This window comes from Cuculus canorus, chromosome 3 (assembly GCF_017976375.1).
Source record: "Cuculus canorus isolate bCucCan1 chromosome 3, bCucCan1.pri, whole genome shotgun sequence".
Taxonomy (NCBI): domain Eukaryota; kingdom Metazoa; phylum Chordata; class Aves; order Cuculiformes; family Cuculidae; genus Cuculus; species Cuculus canorus.
The window spans coordinates 22,479,779-22,499,515 of NC_071403.1; the positions used below are offsets into that span (position 1 = coordinate 22,479,779).

Sequence of the window (19,737 nt, forward strand, 5' to 3'; positions counted from 1 at the left end):
TGCCTGTGCCATAGGTAATTTGAAAAGTAATGTCTCTTAAACTGGTACAGAGGTGGAACATAGAAGCTGGAAGGCCTTTCCTGGCAGTGGAGGCTGTACCCTTAGGAATAAGAAAGGGGAGAAGAGCAGTGGAGGAGGAGGGGAGTTTATGGAAAGGATTTTGCCACCTTCTGCTCACACTAAGGTTCTGCAGTCTGGTGGGATCTGTATGGCCATTTAATTGATTGGCAGGTGGCTCCTGCTCTCAGGGGATGATGGTGAGGGAGGGTTCTCCCATCCAGAGGCCCCACTGTGTGTGAGTGCTGTGCAAAATCCCACTCTCCCACGAGTGCAGCCGCGTGCCTCCTTCATTCCCAAGATTGGGCTCCAGCACTTCTGTTAAACAGCAGTGAGCTGGAAAGACCTCCTAACTGATTTTATGCAAATGGCAGTGAGAAATCTCATGCATGTGTGTTTGCAGACAGGCACTGTCCCCTGTCAGACAATAGATACTGTTTTGTCATGTAAATAGTGCTCAACTGACAAGGGCTTGCTGAGAACTGAGCTCACTTACACTGAATGTTTTTGACATGTGTGTGCACACAGGTGTTGAAAGAGAGGGAGGGGAGAGTAATAAAGTTAAATGAGATAAGCCAAATCAAGAAAAAAACCCCAAACAAATCGTGTTCTGTAGTGGGTGGTAAGTACATAACCTGCATGGTGGATAAGGGGAGTCAGGACTACATGGCAAAGAGATAAATAGAAGGGAAAGAAAAAGGGTTGTCTTCATGCAAGGAGATTAGCGATGTCTAACTGATGACTTGAAATTGCCTCTGATTTTCGTCATTGATCATCATGTGACTGTGCTGCTCTCCAAAAGTGTTCTGTTTGGCAGGTCCAGCTTTAGAGGCTGGTTTTGGTCATAGCATGGCATAACCAGAGAGCTACTGGGCAGCTGAGGATTTACATTCAGTGAAGCCAATCGTGGAGGTTGGGCAACAGAGCTGCGCTCAACAAAGCAGTTGGAGAAGCCGCAATTGCTGTCTCCTCACATCCGTCGCCTTTAGGGCAGGCTGTTGGCCTTGCTGCAGGTGGCCACTATCTGCAGTGGAGCAATGACATCAATCAGTCCAGTCTGGTTGTGATGGGAGGCGTGATGAGCAGCTGTCATGCAGATGCTCCCTGGGAGGTTGCTAAATAGTCACTGCTGAAGTAATTAATAGAAACAAGTGAAGTAAACAAAAAGTGCCCAGAAAATATTCTGGGATGTCCCAGCCCATACTGATCCTTAGGGTGATGAATTACACAACTGTCCCTATGAAAACTGAATATTTTACTTGGTGCAATGAAGCATGCAATGAAAACAATAGGAAAAAAAGCAGAGAGCAACATATGAGCTACCAGACTTTTATGCAGGTGTCCAGTTCAAAATGTTGTTCAACACAAAATCTAACTCCAAAAATAATATTAGTGTTATTGTGAAGAGCATGAATCAAAAGCATAATGTTCTTGACTTGGTGGGTCTTTGCTGTTTTCCAGATATAGCTGCTGCTGGTGTGGTTTTAATAGTGACACCTTTGACTTGTTCTCAACTGTCTTATGGTGCAGGAAGGGATGAGAGACAGAGTCCTCCCTTTAGCAAAATACATACATTTCTCCTGAGTAGTTGATACTGGATCTGTGAGGGAACTGGAGAAAAATTCAAGGAAAGCAGTGCTTCAGGTCTTGAAAAAAAACTCCTGAAGCCACTGGAGAGAAATGGTAGGTATATCTGCATCCTGCAGTAAATGGTAAAATTAGTTTGATTCTAGGAAATTCGCTCTTTCTAATGCAATAATCCACTCTGCTGAAAAATGCTGTTTTGTGTTACATCACTTTCCAGCTCTCTGGGAAAAAAACCAAAACCCATTATGTTTATGTCATATTTTAAATATGACAAACTGCTTCACAAAGAGAGTGGACAGGAAGAGCATTTTATGGATTTGTGATGTGCTGTTATCTACTAATAAGCAAAGGAACACATTTTGTTCTGAGAGCAGAGCAAAGAAGAGATGAGCAGAATTAAGACACAGGAAGTTTTCTTAGAAAGATTTTTTATTGTTTTAAAATAGTAGCTATTATGTGCAATCCCATAACAAAATGGTCTGACTCTGTTTCTTAAAGTGGACTATTCTAAAATAATCTAGAATAATTTTGGTTATTTATGTTGTATAAAATGAAGGTACCAGATGCTGAGAGTTTTTTCTTGGACTATTGAACGTAACTTCTGGTGATAAACTAGAAACATAAACTAGAGAAGGGAATTTAGAACCCCTTGCAGAAAAGGGATGTCTTTTTTTTTTTTCTTTTTCCCTCTTTCTTTTTCTACCTTAGTACACATGGAAGCTTTTTATTAGCTATGTAAGTATTATTTTATCTAGATACTAATTTAACTTGGTGATTGCAGTAACTGAGAGCGACCTGTGCTCTGGCATTGCATCCTTTCCATTTATCACAAAGGACAAGCTGATGTCTCAAATCTTTCCGAGTTTTCAGCTTTTTTTCTCTTTCCTCAGTGAGGAAGCTGTGGTTTGTTTTTTTTTTTTTAATCTTTCCTGTGAATTTTGGAGAATCTGTTGTCTAGCATTTCAGTGTCTGTGATATTTCACGTGTCCAGGACTTCCCTTTGGCTTTCAAAAATCATCATTCCTGTACTTTTTTATTACCAGTGTTCAGGCGATACGGCCACTGGCTGTAGTTCAGAGGGGAGGGAGCTGGGAACCGCGAAGGTGCGTAGAATGTTTTTTGCCTGCTCTGCCTTTGCACGGGAGAGACGCCGGAGCTGCAAGCTTTACAACCCCTCCACTGAGCAGCTGGCTGCCCACCCGCGCCATGCTGTGCCGTCCCAGCCAAACATCTCCTACTGCATCCGTAGGGCGGCATCACTCTTTGAGGTGCAGGCATCATCTGTGGGCAATGCAGCTGGATCTCAGCGCCTGGGGACGGTGCCTCACTGCTGCTGGTTGGGAATACTGATCCACGGTCAACTTGTCCTTTTCCACACTCTGCCAATGAGGTGAGCAGGTTATCCTTAGGAGAGATTGCCCTGCGGCAGAGCGGCTGAACCTGTGGGCATCACACGTAACCAGCTTCCAGAGAGGCTGGGGAAGTGTGTTGCTTTTCCAGCCTGCCCCAGGTAAGTAATCTGATCTTAAACAAAGAAACACAGAGGTGGCTGTTTCTTATTTAAAAATATGCTAAAGCAAAAGCCTTTTTGGTTGTTTTTAAGACAGAAGGTTTGGATATTCCTGTTTTCTGTGGTTCGCTAGAGCTCCTGGATTCGAGGGGTGATAATGAGGGAATTAATACTGGGCAGCAGGTGCTGGCAGCAGGGACATGATGTGACGTCTGCAATTGTGTTGTCAGGTTCATTTTGCACCATCTGGGTATGAAAGGGGTGATTGAGCTTTTAATTGTAGTCCTTGGACATCTGGTCCCTTCCTCCTTCTGCCGTGGCTGCAGATGTGCTCAAGGAAAGATGCTCTGTGTGTCTGAGGCATGTAGAGAGTTAAAGCTGGCAGGGAACGACTCTGCTGCCTGTTGAGCTGAGGAGGGGCTTCTGTGCAGCCGCTTTGCTTCTCTGCTCAGGGGTCTGTTGGGAAGGGAACAGAAGGTTGTTTGCCACTGCTACTGGTCCCCCATTGCCTTTTCCTGCCAGCTGAGGAGAACAGGAAAGTTGGTGTGTTGCTTCCTATCCTAATGGGATGCGTTTTTCTGAGTTACAAATAATCCCAGCTGAGGAGATGTAAAGCAGCTGGCGTGGGGAATGTGACCTGTTGTTCGAGCACCGGTCTGTGAAACAGCCCAAAGCAAAAGCCAGGCTTGTAACGTGACTGCCCTCTTGGAAAAGGGACGGATGGTTGCCAGCGACTTGGACAATGTGGGAGAGATCTGGAAAAGACCAATAGCTGAATAGACTTAATATGTTTCTATATGCGATCCAATCAGTGGAAGAGGCAAGAAGGCGAGCTACATGATAACAGCAGTGCCATCACAGTCTGTCACTCCAGCGCGGCAGGGCTGGCTGGCTGAGGAGCCTTATGATTTCCAGGGAAAACTTACTGCAGTAATGGGAAGGCAGCGAGGGAGAGGGAGAAAAATCACTCTGAGAAGTGAGTACAATTTCCAGTATTTACCTTCCATAGGTATGTACAAGTTAACTAGACTTTTCTCTGGCAGTGGTATACTTAATCACTGTTGTCAGTCATTTAAGGTATTACTGTGTGTGGCAATGACCTAACAGGCATCTTCACGCTTTCTGTCAGAAATGTCAGCATGTCAGGAAGGTGCTTGCAGTGGGCTTTTTTGCAGCAAATATGAAAATTTCTCAGTGTCAGTGACGCTACAGTTTTTTTTTTAATTTAAGGGGTAAGAAAACCAGAGTCTGACTACAGATGTTTTAAGATGCACAGAGCTGGTTGTCAGTGTATGGGCAGCCAGTTTAAGTGTAAGGATAGGGACAAATAATTGATGGTACATTTCACCTAGAAACCTTTGCTGCACAGGCAAGGGCTGGCACAGAAACAAACCACCCCCCTGCCTGAAGCCTCACAGAGAAAGATTCCTGTTCTAAGGCTTGCGCTGCTGTGTGTGTTGGTCACAGAGGGAAGGAGTGGGAAGTGCTCCTGGGTTATGGAGATGCTGCTTTGGAATGTGATGGGAAGGTCAGGGAGGTGCTGGGAGCTGGGCAGCCAGGCTCAGAGGTTTCAACTTGCTTCAGTAACTTCAGTCACTGGAAAACAGATGTAAAAACCTCACTCTGAGGTGAGATCAAAACTTGTGTTGGTTTTCACAGATCAAACTATTAAGTGCAGGCCATCTGTATTTCTTGGCTTTTTAATATGATTTGTACTATACCGGGCACATCACTGTGCTGGAGGTCAGGGCACAACAGTTACAGTGCTGGTGAAGGACATGAGGTGGTTTTCTTCTTACTTGCATCTTCTCCAAGTTGCTGGAGGGTCCAAACTGTGTCCTTCACATTGAGGGTGTGGGTGAAACCTGTCCAGCGGCATGGGGTACATTACCGCTTCTCTATTGTTCCTTGTTGCACTGCCTTTGAGGCCCAGAAAGTTTTTGTCTTGTTTCTCTGAAAAAATGTGCAGCCATTTCCATGTTGCTTCAAACATGCTTATCCTTAGAAAGCAAGAGGAAGGTGAAGAAAAGCTAACATGAATGTATTACCTGGAAATATTATTACCTAATGCTTATACCTTGCTTATAATCAAGAGTCGATTATCTGAGTTCTTTCCTGGCTTTGACATAACTTTTCTGTTAACCTTGGAGAAACCAGGAACTTTCCTGTGCTTTAACAGGCCTTTTTCTAAAATAACTGTAATATTCTTGAGGGTATTATTCACCTCAAAGAGTGTTCCAAGAATTAATGCTCATAAAATGCTTTAAGATTCATTAATACAAATTATCATAGGAGTGCAAATTAAATTATGCTAGTATCATCCACTACTACAAATTAACTAATGTGGTTTCAATATATGTCATCAAAAATGTTTAGTGTAGATCAGTGATCCTGCAGGGTCCAGGGACTTTGGATACTACTTTGGTGACACAGAGGATCACAATACCCTATTAGCCATTCAATTAAACAGGGCTACAGCATCTTTTTGTTGCAGAGATGTACTGGTGGATACAATCTTCTGTCATTGGAGTGATGCTCATTAAAAAGTCTTGCCCCCAGTATTTAGAAGATGGGGAGTTCATGTGATACAACCACCATACATTTTCTCATTGTTGCCAGGAGAGTCTCTCCTGCTATGAGGATGGAAATTAATTCTTTCTGCTGTTCTGTCAGTGATCTCCCAGCTGAAGCCGCTAGCAAAAATGTCAGTACTCTGAGTGGTGGGATTATGATGGGGAGTGTTTTGTACTAACAGCTAAACCAAGACAAACGGATCAATTTAGGGGGGCAGCAAAGCCATTAAGCAGTAATAGCATTTAGTTGCTGCTGTTTTGAGATAGATTCAAAGGGATAATGTAAGGGTGAAATATACCACATTCAACTATCACATAAGGGTGAAAAATATATTCAACTATCAGTCTCCAAGATCATCTTGTCCCTGTACCAATTACCCTTAGACTGCACAAAGCCTGTAATACTGGCAGCTGATAAGAAGCAGCAATATTTCAAGAGAGAAAGATAAATCATCTGTATACACACTGGCTATCTTGAAGGTGTTTCTCCTGTACCGGAACAATTGAATACCAAAGTGTGAAAAGCACACGTAAAGCTGAAATCCTCTTAAACTGGGCAGGTTCCGGATCCTACAGCTCAGTGATCTATGGATGTGTTTTCTGGAATTATGTCAGAAATCTCTTTTCAGCTCCAGTGGCTCATTGGATGGGTCAGTGGAGCCCAGGAAGAAGAACATGCTCACAAGTTTGCATGCCAAATCTGAATTGTTCCTGGGGTCAGTGGGGTGTGATGTCAGCACTGCAGGGGAATATAATTTCTTACTGATGGCAAATACAAGTGTTTCCTAGTTGCAGGTTGTGATCTCTTCCAAAAGTGTCCTTGGGATGGTTTGGGAGAGGCTGTGAGGCATTTTATAGTCATAAGCAAACAGTCAGCTGCCTTTAATTGCTGACTGCACTCAGCGCTTCCAGGGAAGAGGTTGGTATATTTATATCAGCAGCCAGTAACTATAACCTATTATTGTTCCCTTGGCCAACACAGGCTGAGCTACTATTAGCAGTGGAGGTAGTTAACCCATCCTAGGCTAACTGAAGTGTGGGAAATTGCGGCTGGGGAGAGGGAGAGAATGGAAGGGGGCTACACAAATGCAGGTCAGGCCAAAAGAGAGTGAAGTTCTCTGAAAGTTTAAGGCTTTTTGTCCCAAACTAGGGAACAAAAAGTAGGGGAATGAGGGCACATTGAAAATGTGCTGCTGTCTACATCCCTCTGCTTTGCAACAGAAGCACAATGTCTTCAGAAGGCTCTCAGGGGTTTTTGTGGCCCCCTCCCAAAGCAGTGTGAACACTCGGGGAGGAGCTGCTGCAGTGCTTCCATCTCTGAAACGTTGCAGACAGCAGTGTTGTTTTCTGATCCACAGGTCCAGAGGATGGCATAGCAATAGCATCACTGTCCGGGGAGCTGGGGTTCTTCCTCGTCTGCCTGCATGCTGCTTGAACCGATCCCAAGCTTTTGTTTTTGGACTGAAGAAACCTGAAAACCTTTCTCTCCTAATTCATGAGCCAGCAGGATGTGGTCGCCGTGCTTTCAGAACGCCTGCTCGTAGCTGCCTACAAAGGCCAAGTGGAGAATGTGGTGCAGCTTATCAACAAGGGTGCCAAGGTAGCGGTTACCAAGGTAACAAGAGAAAAACGCTTTGCAAAATCCCTGGGAACTAATATAACTCCTAGACCATTGTCTGTGAAAATGCCTTCGTAGCATTACCATTCTGAATGTGACTGTGGTTAGCGTTTAGATTTCCTTCAACTTTATACTTAATAGCTCATGTGAATTTACAATATAGTACATGTCTTGTATTTATACAGTACTCGGTCGATGCTGCCGGAGTGAATGCAGAGTCCTTAGAAACACAGTGTGTCAGTGGAGGGGCAGCGACATTTTTCAAAGCACACAGTGGCTTTTGAACAGTGTGTGAACTGATGAATGGAGTGACTCACTGCTGTCAAGGAAAGGCGGTTCAGTGCTCCCATCTTTCTGGGTAAGGGGATGGGGAAATGGCACCTGTTGTGTTAGGGTGAAGATACGCAGAAAGTGTTTCTTGCCACTGAAGTCTCTTGGGACAACAGCCTCTCTTATATTTGACATCATTGTTGAGTTGTGCCACGTAGTCCACAGTTGGGTCCAAACTTAGGGGTTGCAAACTGTGTTCCCTGTACCTTCAAGATAAGGTCAGCATCAAAGGGCATCTGTTTAGATATTAAGAGAGTTCAAACTGATATTTGCCTGTTCCTTACTCTCAGCATGTTATAAATAATACTAGTGTATAAAAGAGGAGATACAATTGGCTGTTGCAGAAAAGGTTTGATCAGCAAAAACCGTTAAAAAGAATTAGGTAAGTTAAATCTTTAGAACTATAACACAAAATCTGGGGCATCCTGTTTTGATGAACTATTGTTCTTTGTCATATCTGGTTTTATATGTTTTTCCATATTGTTTTTGAACATTATATGTGTATGTGAGCTAGTATTTACAGATAGAAAGCAACTCTGAGTGCGTTTGATAAGTGATCTGTCTTTTCCTATTTTTATCTGTCAGTGACAGTTGTTTTCAATCCCTTTGCAGTGTTTGAGTTTTAGATAGTATTGATTTTGAAAGCTGGCACAATCTAAGGACAAGCAGTGCTTGTAAGTTTTGTTTGCCAGAACTAAGTGGCCTCTTATTGGTAGATACGAAGCACAGATGCAATAAACATGAGTGGTCCCATAAAGTTGCTTGTTTGCCTTTTTTTCCAAGCAGTTCTGTAGCTGATGAACAGCTATTTAACGGAGTCAGAAATAGATCAGGAAATACTGACTTACAGGTGTCTGAATGGTAGCTCAAGATTATTTGGTTGAGGGTTTTTTTAAGATCGTGATCTTTGTTTGAGACTGCTGTGGGACCTTCCTGAAAATATACAAATGATTGAAAGGATGCTATGCTTTGTATAAATTTGTGCATTAAGGTAATTTCAAATCCAGCTTCCACGCTGTTTAAACATAAAATGTGGTGTCCTTTGTAATGGTTGCCAGAATAATCATGTCCCTGATTTAACTGCTCATGGAATTATTTGCCATTATGCAAAATTCAAATGCAAAATTGACCCTTTCTCATTGTTAAGGTTGCTTATTATGCAATTATCAATCCCTTCTGTTAATTACAATAAGAAGCAAATTGTTTATATCTGACTTTCAAACACAAAATCAGGTTAATTTGTTAAAATGCAGACTTGCTAAAGCTGACAAGTTTTTCTTTCTTATATGATATAAATGGCTTCCTGCCTCTTGCGCTTGATTTATTGTTCAACCCTTGCATGGAAAATCAAAGCAAAGCACATTTGGCAGCAGAACTGCTCCCAGGTGCAGAGCGTTAGTGTTCCTGTTGGAAAGCCATGCTCACTGATGAGCTGTGAGACCATTCCTGAAGCTGACCAGGTACTATGGGATTCTACCTTTTCTTTCCTAGAGTTTGTCAGTCGTCCCCATGGAGCCTCTGTGGGGTCATAACAAAAGCTGTCCCTCTTGTCATTCTGAATGCATCCTGGCACTTAAGCAGGCGGCACAGATGAGGTTCTTGGGCAGTGCCGTGACAAACCCTGCTCAGAAGAGGTGATATCAGATCGGCAAGACTGTGGAGGAGCTCACAGATAAGTGGAGAGGCTCTCAAAAGAGTGACTGAGGCTATGTGCATGGGGTATTTGGGAGGCAAACACACACTTATTCCTCCTGTGCTGTAAGCCAGATAGAGTTGAGCCAAATGTAAACCAGGAGACATGAGACTAAGCTGCTGCCCTCATGAAAGCCCATCAGTTCAGGCTCAGTAGTGTCCTATCAAGGTCTACAGGGCACCCAGTTTGCAGCTGGCTCTCACCCAGCCAGCTGGCTGCATAGGGAGAGCGTGTGCATATTTGCCTATGAAAGGCTGTATAAACATACCCTGGAAGAGCTTGGCTTGCTAATCTGGTGACACACAAAAGCTGGAAGGAGAAAGAGCTGTTTAAAGTCAAGGACAAGGTTGTCACAGGAGCAGGCATGTATACATTAGCTTAAAGTATTTTTAAACTGGAAATTTGAAGGGATTTTTTAGCCATCAGGGCGCCAGATTCTTATGCAGTTTTCAGTAAGCAGAAGAGATGCAAAATAAGAACTACTTTCAGGAATGGGGTTGTTAATTTTAGGATGAAAATTAGATGGCATGCTTGGTGTAGCCTAGCCCTATTTATCAAACTTTCAGATAAATTGAAACCCAGAGTCCTCTCCCCTGCCCAAGATAAAACTCATTGTGAAATTAAGCATAAAGATAAATTTATTCACATGCATATGTTAGTTTTCTTTTACCTGTATGTCTTCTGCTTTTATTCCATTTCTTCTGTAAAATTAATTTTAAATTAATCCCTCTGGAGTGATTTGCTTAAAAAAAAATGGGGGTGGAAGGGGGCAATGCTTGTACTTATCGGCCAAAATTCTTGCTAAATTCTGTTAAGAGTTTTATTGGAAGGAGACATGCAGAGACAAAGCTCTTTGGAGGGAGAAAAAACGTTCCTACATCACTTTGAGCCTTAAATGTGTTTCTGGTACAGATCTGTAAATGCAGACCAATTCTTGAGAAAAAGACTATGCAGAGCCACAGCTTGAAGTAACCAGGATCTAGAGCTAAATGCTAGAGAGTTCTTTATTCAAACAGGATTAACTTAACATGGCTTAAGAAAAATGAAACATATTTTCTGTAACAAACCAAGTACTATAAAATGCTGGATCATTAGCAAGCTCGTCTGGTTCTGGTTTTATCATATATGTGGAAGGTCATATGATGTGGTTAATTTCTGCTTCAGTAATCACAATTCAGCTGCAAAATAATATATCTGAAGAATGTAAGAGAAACAGAATTCAGTGGAGAATCCATGTATTGAGGTGTTCGCTTGAGCACCAAATCCGTCACCATTTCATCATGGATGCACTTGTTTCATTTTGACAGCATTATCAGCAAGACACCTGGGCGGGTGAAGTCAATGTGGAATTGTACACTCTAGCATCTTCCCTGACTCCAGAAAGGGACACTGGGGCTCTTTCCAAGTTTGAGGGCTTTTAAAATACATAAAGAAGAGGCAGTAAGTCACAGTGTAGGACAAAGAGATATTCCATTTTCATGCCTTTTTGTCTGATGTTCTTCACAGGCATGAAATTCATAGCTGTTTTCTTTATGAAAAGTGCAAAAAATACCTTTAGCAACTGATCAAACAAATTGTGTGATCCAACAAGCAGGTGCCTTTATGAAGTATTTTGGTGAATATGCTGCAAAATCTGAAAAATTAAGAACTGATTGTGATATAATTAAGTCTTTTCTTCCAAGCGAGAAAGCTGGTCCTGTCTTTCAGTCCTTTTCTAGTAGAGCTTTCTTCCAGTAAAGCTATTGAGAGCTGCATCTTCAACATCACAGGACTGGGTTTTGCTGAGCTGCTCTGCCTTGCTGTCCTCTTAGGAATTTGTTTTCCTTTTCCTGGGTTATTTTTCTTTGGTTTTCTAAGTTGAGATAGATTATGGAAAGGGGTGAGAACCACAAGGAGTGGTCAAGGAGAGATGGTATTAGTGACATCTCGGGTGAGGTCGGCTCTTCTCTTGATCTTGTCCTCAGAACTGTACCTGGAGGAGAGGTGGAATTTCACCTTCCAGGTACCAGCTTTTGGTGTATCCCAAGGATGTCTGGCTGAAACAAGGCACTGTGGGGGGAATGGCAGCCTATAACTTGGGCTTTCTCCACGGCCAGAGATGAAATTTCCAGATCTGAACCTCTGCACTACAGGTCTCCCAAACAAAGTGTTATTGGCTGTTGGGTTTCACTGGGGCGTTGCAGCGTAGGGTACAGCACTTGATAGAGAGAATTAATAAGGCCAGAAAAATCTTTGTATTAGCAAGCATGCACAGAGAAGTGCACTGCTCCTCTGTTAAATGTGAAAAAGATTGCCAGAGGAAGTCATAAAGGTAGTACAGGCAGTTTTAAAGTAATTTGTGTAGTGCTATGGGTTTTATGAATATTTTTTTCAAAGGGAAGCAGAATATAGCTTTTCTGCAGAGCATAGTATTAAGATCATAGCTACAAATTTGAATTCTGCAAAGGAGGGATGATCGGAGAAGAACATTGAAATGCAAAAAAGGTAGTGTTTCTGTTCTGATTCAGTACTTCTGTTTGTTTGTTTTGATTTTTTAACTAGTCCTGCCAGGAATCTGCCATATGGCAACACTTTCGTAATGGTGGAGTACTTGTAATCTTGTCGTCAGTTTTTCAATTGCAGAGCATGTTGAGTTTTTTAAAGTAATATTTTTTTCCTTCAAGTTCAGACAGAAACAAAAATAGAATTATATTTTTGTGCTTTCACGTTTTTGCACTCCTTCAGTTTGAAAAACAACTTTTGTCTGTTTTAAACAATAAATAAAAATAAATGAAAGGGGACTAGCAAACATTTAGGGACTTGCCGAATGCCTATTGAGGTCAGTGAGAAACTTTCTGCTGACTTGAGCGTGCAGGTTATTCATGGAGAACAGTCTAACAAATCATCAGTGTGCACAGTGTGACGAGACCCGGGGTTTGTTGACAGGCGTTCTAATAAGACGTGGATAGGCATGTTTTTGTGTAACTGCAGAATGGGTGAATACATAACAGCCCTTGTGCAGCACAAGAGCAGGGTGGGATAGAGAACTCACTGTTCTTGCGTAACAGTATCTACGAATACATAAACACAAGGAAAGATCATGTGGCTCCTGGTGTTAAGGTCCGCCTGTATGGATTTGGTTGCAGAGTGCGTACATTGTCAGCTGCTCTAAGAAAATTCTGCTTTTAAATCGTATGTGTCATCAGCTCCCTGTCATTGCTGGGAAGTTAGAATACAGATTAAATACAAATGAAACCCCTACCCTTGCATTTTACTGCTGAAATTCATGTGGCTGTTTACCGTGCTTGGCTGCAACCTGATACGCCCCACAGCTATAGCAGCATGTCACGGTTGTTGGAAGTTGCAGCCCTGGTGCAATAGGTCCCATTTATTTTGTCAATAAGCCCGTGATGTGGAAGGATTTGTATGATTTGTTGCCTGCTGAAGCAATTATTTACATTTGAATAGAAGTCCAGATTGCATATTTTTTATATTGAGTGATCATATAAGTAATTGGGTCATTAATCCTGAATTGTAGAAGTCTTTTATTTGTATTCCTGTAATAACCTCCAAACCATTACGGGTTATATTTGGAAATGCTCACATGCTTATAGATCAGTAATCTGCATGTTAAGGAGTCTCTAGTTTTAGTGTTGTCCCCTTGCAGTGAGCGTCTATAGGAGATGCTCTTGGTTGTGTGTTTCCTCTCCCACTAGGACCCGTGTGTGTGTTTAGGCAAATCTCATCTATGGTGCTGCGGTGGTGAGAGCGAAATATCTTTATGGAGGAGACATGCAGAGGAAAATTTGGCTGCCTTTCTCTGCCTTCCTCCTAAATATTTTGGGTAGGATACATTGTTGTGAGAGTTAAAAAAAGTCCTATTAGCCCATCAGTAGTCTCCTTCACAGGTGGTGTAAAGGGCTATGAACTTGACTTGCAGACATAAGAAGAAGAAGAAGAAGAAGAAGGAGAAAGAAGATCCGAGGCAGGCAAGAGCAGCTCTGACTGTCGCTGCTGGGGCTTCCCACCATGGCACAGACGTGTTGAAAGTTTCTTTCCAGAGGCTGTGATGCTCTAAGTTTGTCATCACCCAAATAGCCTTTTCTCTGCTTCATAGTTTGTTCTGGATTCATGTGTGCATATATAGGTCCATACATTCCTGTTTATATATGTATACGTTTGCATGGGGAGGTGAGCAGGAGTGTTCTTCCAATGTTTGTGTTGCCTGTACATGGACACTATCCAGCTGCACCACCCATCTCTGCTCTCATTTTGATGTTACCGAGAAGAAAAAGAAAATCTGTCATTGCCAGTTTCTGCAGGGTTATGATTAACCTTGAGATGATCAGTGTTGTTCCAAAAGCCTGAGGCTCTAATCAGTGTAATGTGCTGAAATTGATCCCCCTCCCCACTCTTCTGTCCTAGGTAGGGTCATAGTTTTCATTTATAGTTTCCCTTGGTAGTGGGAGGAGCTCAAGGACCGCATATACGCAGTAGCTCTGATCTCTGAAGGTCTCTCTCCAGTGGCCTTCAATAGGTGGGATGCCTCTGATCCTATGGTTTTGGGTAGAGAATCTTGAGGCATACAAATCCTCTGGAATATAAGTAGTCCTCTACTCTTCTGTTTCAATAACTCAATTTAAAACCAGCAACAACAAAAGTCCCAAAAACCAAAATAACTGAGTTTTGGAGACCTGGCTGAAGTTTTTGAGCAGTTGGGGATAGTGACAGGGGAAATGCACAGTTAACTTGAATCTGTGTTCGCTTGGTGACTGGAACAGCCAGGCAGCCCTTTCTTGCATCTCTCCCTGCCCTGCAGTGGTCTTTTCCAGCAAGTGCCCTCTCCTCCTGCAGCACCCAACTCCTGTGGCTGGCCTTGAGCACTGGAGGCTGCCCAGCTCTCAAGAATGTGGGGCAGGTTGGTCCCAATGACAGGAGAACATGGTGCTCCCTGGGGTGGGGGCAGCCTCTTCTAGATAAGCCTGTTCCCTGGAGTAGCTTTATTTTAATGTGCCTTAAGGCACTGAATGGGCAGATGAAGGTCCTGTGATCTGGATCTTACGCTGTTTTGCAACCATTTCTTGTGCTTGGGCTTTGCTACCAGGCACGCTCTGTCTGGCAGTCACCTAGGAAGGTGTGTTGGGTGAGGAAAACATGTCTCTTATACTGAAACAAACTCATACTCTACTTTCCTAGTTTATTTTTAACACAATACCTTTGGCTGCACCTCAGCATTTTTTCAGTGGTTAGAGATGGTTATCTTATCAGAAAGTTTCCCTGCTGGGATATATTCATGTAGCTGAGGCTGTTTTCTTTTTAAAGTACATGAGCTGCCTTGAAAGTTGGGTTTGTTTGGGTTTTTTTCTGCTCAGTGCACAGATTGCAATAAATTGTTTTCATGATATGTTGGTAACCTGCTGGGAAGTGAGGTGCCTGGATTAGGTGATTTACTTATTGCCATTAAGTAATGTAGAAAGTGAGAGCCCATAAACCTGGACGTGCTGGAGCACATATTCATATTCCAAACACAGTGTTCATAGCCAGGAATGATTTGTCAATCTGGATTTTTTTCCCCTTATTTTTTTTTTCCCCACCCCCTGCAACCTCCCATGTTGCCTGGAGACTTTTATGCCTCCTGTTCTTGAGTTACTTGGAACAGTGACATAGCCCTGTCTCTCCTCCAGGCTGATGGAGAAGGAAACGTGCTTGGTGCCCTTTGCCGTAGGGCAGGCATTTAGGGACCTGTGGCCAGGTTGAGTGAAGCACCCAAGCAGCAGGCTGGATGGCACCCAGGAGCAGAAGTGAAAGCCAAAAGCAAGCCCTTGCCATGCCTCCAGTGGGGCAGGAATGGAGTGAGCTGCTGCTGCTGATGGGAAGCATGTGGGTTTTTGAGACCCCCACATGTCAAAGTGGATGAGGACTTTTCCTTTAGTTCTGGCTTTTCAGATTGATAATATAGGACAATTAATCAGCGTTTAACATCTTCAAAGCACAGCACAACTAGTCGGTAATGTCATGGACATCTTGTCCCCAGCCATTCTGTGGGTTTCAATGCTGGGTCTTGGTTTTGCTTCAAAGAGGCGCAATCCCTAAGACTTTACCAGCTATGCAGGTATGGGATTTGCTTAGCAAAAACAATCCTGTCGTGGGCTTGTTTTTTTTATTTACTTGAAGTAGCTTTCCCACTGGCGAAGTTCCTTAAAACTTCAGAAAGGTGATGGTTGCCTTCTGCTTACTTGAGGCCACTTGTAGCCAGCCAGATCTTCAGGTGTTTGCTCCTTCTGTAGGTGATGTATTAGGGCCATTTATCTTCCTTTGCAGGATAAATCTTTGGGTGGAAAAATAGACAATCACAGCAGCAGTAATGAAGAAATAGATGTTTATAAATACAAGTTAAGAGAAATGTAACTCCTCTTTATTTCATAGAATGCCTGGTGGAGAAAACCACATTCTTTGTGAAGACTGTCTGTGATTTTACCAACGACTGGAATCCTATTTTCTTAATTGCAATTAAATAAAATTTGCAATGAACAGTTAAAGGTGGTTGCTATTTAACAGTTTCACTTGCTTTTCATGTTGATGCTCTGAGATTTTATACATACACGCATACATACTTCCTAGAGCAGGAATTAATTCTTGATTCTTCCTTATGTGTTTTCTTTTTCAGGATGTACGGGTTGAGTTTTTCGGGAATTGCTTGTTGTAGTTCTCCTCTGTTATCCAATTTATTTTTTTTTTTCTCCTAAAACCACAAATCATGTATCCATCTCACTAATTAAAGCTTTTTGTCCTTCTGTTTATTAGAGTGCCATCCTTGATTACACTATAGATTGAATGACTCATAACTATTTTATACTCATACTTTCGTGTGGATTAGAGCCTGGTAGTGTTTAAAAATAAGTACTGTCTAAAAACACCTGACAGATCTTTGGCAAAAAGATGTTGGTTGTCATACACACAAAGTCGCTTGGAGTGACTACAAGTCTTCCATTCTTTTAAGTCCATCATACACAATAGTACAGTAATTCTTATTTCTATTGCAAAGATGGTACCCTTTACAATATATGAATTAACCTGCTATTGCAGCTTTGTCATACTGAAAAGTTGAAAGCAGTTAACAATTCTGTACTCCAGGGGGACAGGAACAAATGGATTCTCTTTAGGCATGGACACAAAGCTGGATCTGAATCTGTAAGAAAGTATCCTTATATGAATATTATCCCTTTTGTAGATTATCATTAGGTTAAGGTGAAATATTGCAGAAGGGGAGGAAGAGTTTTCAGAATACACAAAACTACGGTAGAGTCTTTGGTACACTCATATATGTCAATTGCTGCTATTGCAGGCTTCAGAGAGAGAAGTATGAACAGAAGAACAAGGAAAAGAGAATAAAATTCTGATCAACAACCATGCATAAAAGTTCATCTTAAGATATTATTTCTTCTCATTCATAGCATGGCCGGACCCCCTTGCATCTTGCTGCCCACAAGGGTCACCTCCACGTTGTCCAGGTTTTGTTGAAGGCAGGCTGTGACCTGGATATTCAGGATGACGTAAGTAGACACAACCTTCTTGCTTGAGGTAGAGAGGAAAATGTAATTTGCAAATAAGAATAGACTTTCACTTCTTTGAAGTAGGATTAAATGAAAACAAAATTGGTCTCTGTATTTTCTAATTTGGAGAGGTAACCTCTGATTTGGAGATGCAAAACTGCATGGAAGACAAAGTAAAATGTGATGCTTTACAATTAGAGCTTGGTCCTCATGCTTAAGAGTTCTTTATAAGAGCTTTGTTTGTGCCAGGCTGTTGTGAGTAGCAGTAAGAGTCATCGTCTGCCTTTTGGTGCAGAAGTGAATAAGAGCTTGTTGTACCACATGGAAACCCACTGGGGGATGTCAGGTAGGGGACACAATCCATTGCGATGTTTGCCTGAAGTGGGAGATGCTTTTTGTGTAGATACATGCTGTAGCGTAGAGAGTACATAGCAGCTGCCTGGAGCACTGGGTGGCATCACAGCTCTCCTTGATGTGTTTGAGGGGTGTGTGTGATCGTATCTGTAAGGCTGTCTTGTGGCAAAGCATCAGCACAACAAAACTAGCTTTGAATTTAGTAAATGATAGCTTGGTTTTATTCAGTGAAATATGTAAGTTATTGGAATTTCTGGGTTTTCCGTAAGCATAGATCTAATCTTGGACCAGGCTTTAAAGCACATTGCAGTGCAAGTAACATGATTTTAGTTACCTCGCTCTGACGAACAAAGGTGTGGGCTGAAACGTGCAACAGCAGTTGAGTAACCGTAACTTCTTCAGATTCATTGCTGACTTCTTATAGCGTGCTGAAACAAGTTTGAGAAAGGGTTGCTTTTGTTCCCCATTAATAAATAAGGGGAAGATCCTTCAAAGGACCAAGGGTCCAAAGGTGGTTAGTAGAGCCACCTGTATGACTATTAAAAGGACACTGGAAATGTCTAGGTGCCTTTTGAAAATCCCTTGAGACATTTGTTTGCATCTACAGAGTATTAAATATCTATAGAAACTGGAAAACTGGTTTCCTTCTCTGCAGGAGTTGCTGCTTCTCTGTGAGACATGAGCAGCCTGTCTGACAAGCCTAGGACGGGGGTACTGGTACACCAGCTTTCTACTGGGCAACTTGTTTTTCTAGAAAGAAACTTTGCTTCCTGTTCTCTTTATTTGTTCCCTATGCCCATCTGTAAAATGGAGCAGGATTGCAAGTGTGATGAGAGTATGAGTTTATTCAGATGTATCCTGAGTACGTTTTGTATGACTTCTAGCAAAAATGATTCACCAGGTATTGAAGACAAAATTGCAGGTACTCTTTACAAGGAGAGTCAGTTTTCCTGAGAAAAGCAAGTTGCTGCTCTAAGAATGAAAGAACTTCCACTGATTTGGTCAGATTTGGATTCTGTGAAAACTGTTTTTTGAGAAAGTCTGAGGTTTTTTTAATCCTCTAGGAATAAAGTCTAGGTTGTTTATATATAAATATGATAGCTGTTACGGAAAAACAGTAAATCAGTGTTTACCAACATTGCAGTAAGGGTCTTGCACTGCAGAAATATTCAGCTCATAGAAGACCTATTTCACGTGCCTTGCAAATTTCTTGGGGGCTTTTTTCACAACAACTGGATACAGCTTATAAATGTGGTGACTAATGGGAACAGAATAGGTGCATGCTTGATTCACAGGTACTGTTTCTTTAAAATGTATTTTGAATTTAGCTCTGTATTTAGTACAAGTAATTTGGTTGGAGTTGAGGAGAGCCTCAGGAGTTGCTGAGTCTCAGTGAGTGTGTTTGGATTTGTCTCAGAGGAGGAGGAAGGTCAATACTCCAACTGAAGATTTTTGCTTGTGAAAGGTATTAACTAAAATATTTCTGCTTTCCTTTTGCATAGGTCTTCAAAGAAGGTTCTCTATTGATGATTTCTCTTTGTATAATTTATTTTTTACACTTTATTTATGCCCCACAGAACATGTTCATACTCTTTTAGTTGCCATCTATTGATTATGCCTTTGATCACTTGCTGTGTGCTTATTTGGCAGTGAAGGCATCTTACTTTCAAGTGTTGATTAACATCTGTACATTTCATTGCTGTTTTTCAGGAATACAGATTTAGGTTCAGAGATGAAATTGCTCATAAAAGTGGGGAGTAATTGATAAGTAAATTACTTAGTGATTTTTTGTCTGTGGCAGTGTTGTGATAACACAGAAAAATCTCCAGGTTCTAAAAAGATGACCTGTATTTTATTTTTCTAAATAACAAGAGAAACCTAAAACCATTTTATTTTGGAGTTTATTGTCTTTAGCTAATGAACGAATGCAAGACTAACTTTTCGTCTGCCACATGATAAGCAGGAACTTAAAAATTGCTAAATGTTATGGAGAGATTAAAACACTCGCTTCATGTTCTGCAGATACGTTCTTTAAAACACGGTAAGAACCATAAGAATTAGTTGAAGAATGACCTCCAGTGGCCTGGAGTGGGATTATTATGAATTTCAACCGGTGGAGTCCAGCTCTGTAGAGTACGCCACTCCAGGAGCTAACTCTTTCCTTCTCCCTGCCAATACTGAAAACTCTTACTGGGATCCCAATGCCATCTCTGAATGGTCAATGAGTATCCATACAGCACAGACCTCAGAAATAGTCAAGGAGAAAGTTGTCACGGTGAAGGAAATCAAGGACGAAAAAGATAAGAGAAACCAGAAGAGAAAGGCTAGGAAGGAACCTAGAAGATCAGAAAGAGAGAAGGAGGTTAGAAATCTTGTGCATCAATCCTGTCTTGAGCTTGATGTCTCCCATGGCTGCATGCTGCGAAACGTTGGCCTGGTGGTCTGGCATGACTGAGCTCTTCTGTGGTGCATGACTGCATGGT

At 42.0% G+C, this 19,737-nt stretch overlaps 1 protein-coding gene across 12 annotated transcripts in view; it reads left to right on the forward strand.

Moving 5' to 3' along the window:
• ANKRD6 (ankyrin repeat domain 6) overlaps positions 1 to 19,737 on the forward strand; it is a 96,263-nt gene that overhangs the window by 53,727 nt on the left and 22,799 nt on the right. For 4 of the 12 annotated variants that reach the window (XM_054061542.1, XM_054061543.1, XM_054061544.1 and 1 more), the window contains 2 exons: positions 7,086 to 7,342; positions 16,802 to 16,900. In XM_054061542.1, the coding sequence (XP_053917517.1) occupies positions 7,223 to 7,342; positions 16,802 to 16,900 (219 nt within the window). In that variant the 5' untranslated portion in view covers positions 7,086 to 7,222. Of the gene's footprint in view, positions 1 to 2,893; positions 3,035 to 3,058; positions 3,155 to 3,613; positions 4,131 to 7,085; positions 7,343 to 7,530; positions 7,704 to 16,801; positions 16,901 to 19,276; positions 19,617 to 19,737 lie in introns of those variants that run through there. The other 8 variants (XM_054061550.1, XM_054061540.1, XM_054061547.1 and 5 more) reach the window with 7 other exon arrangements.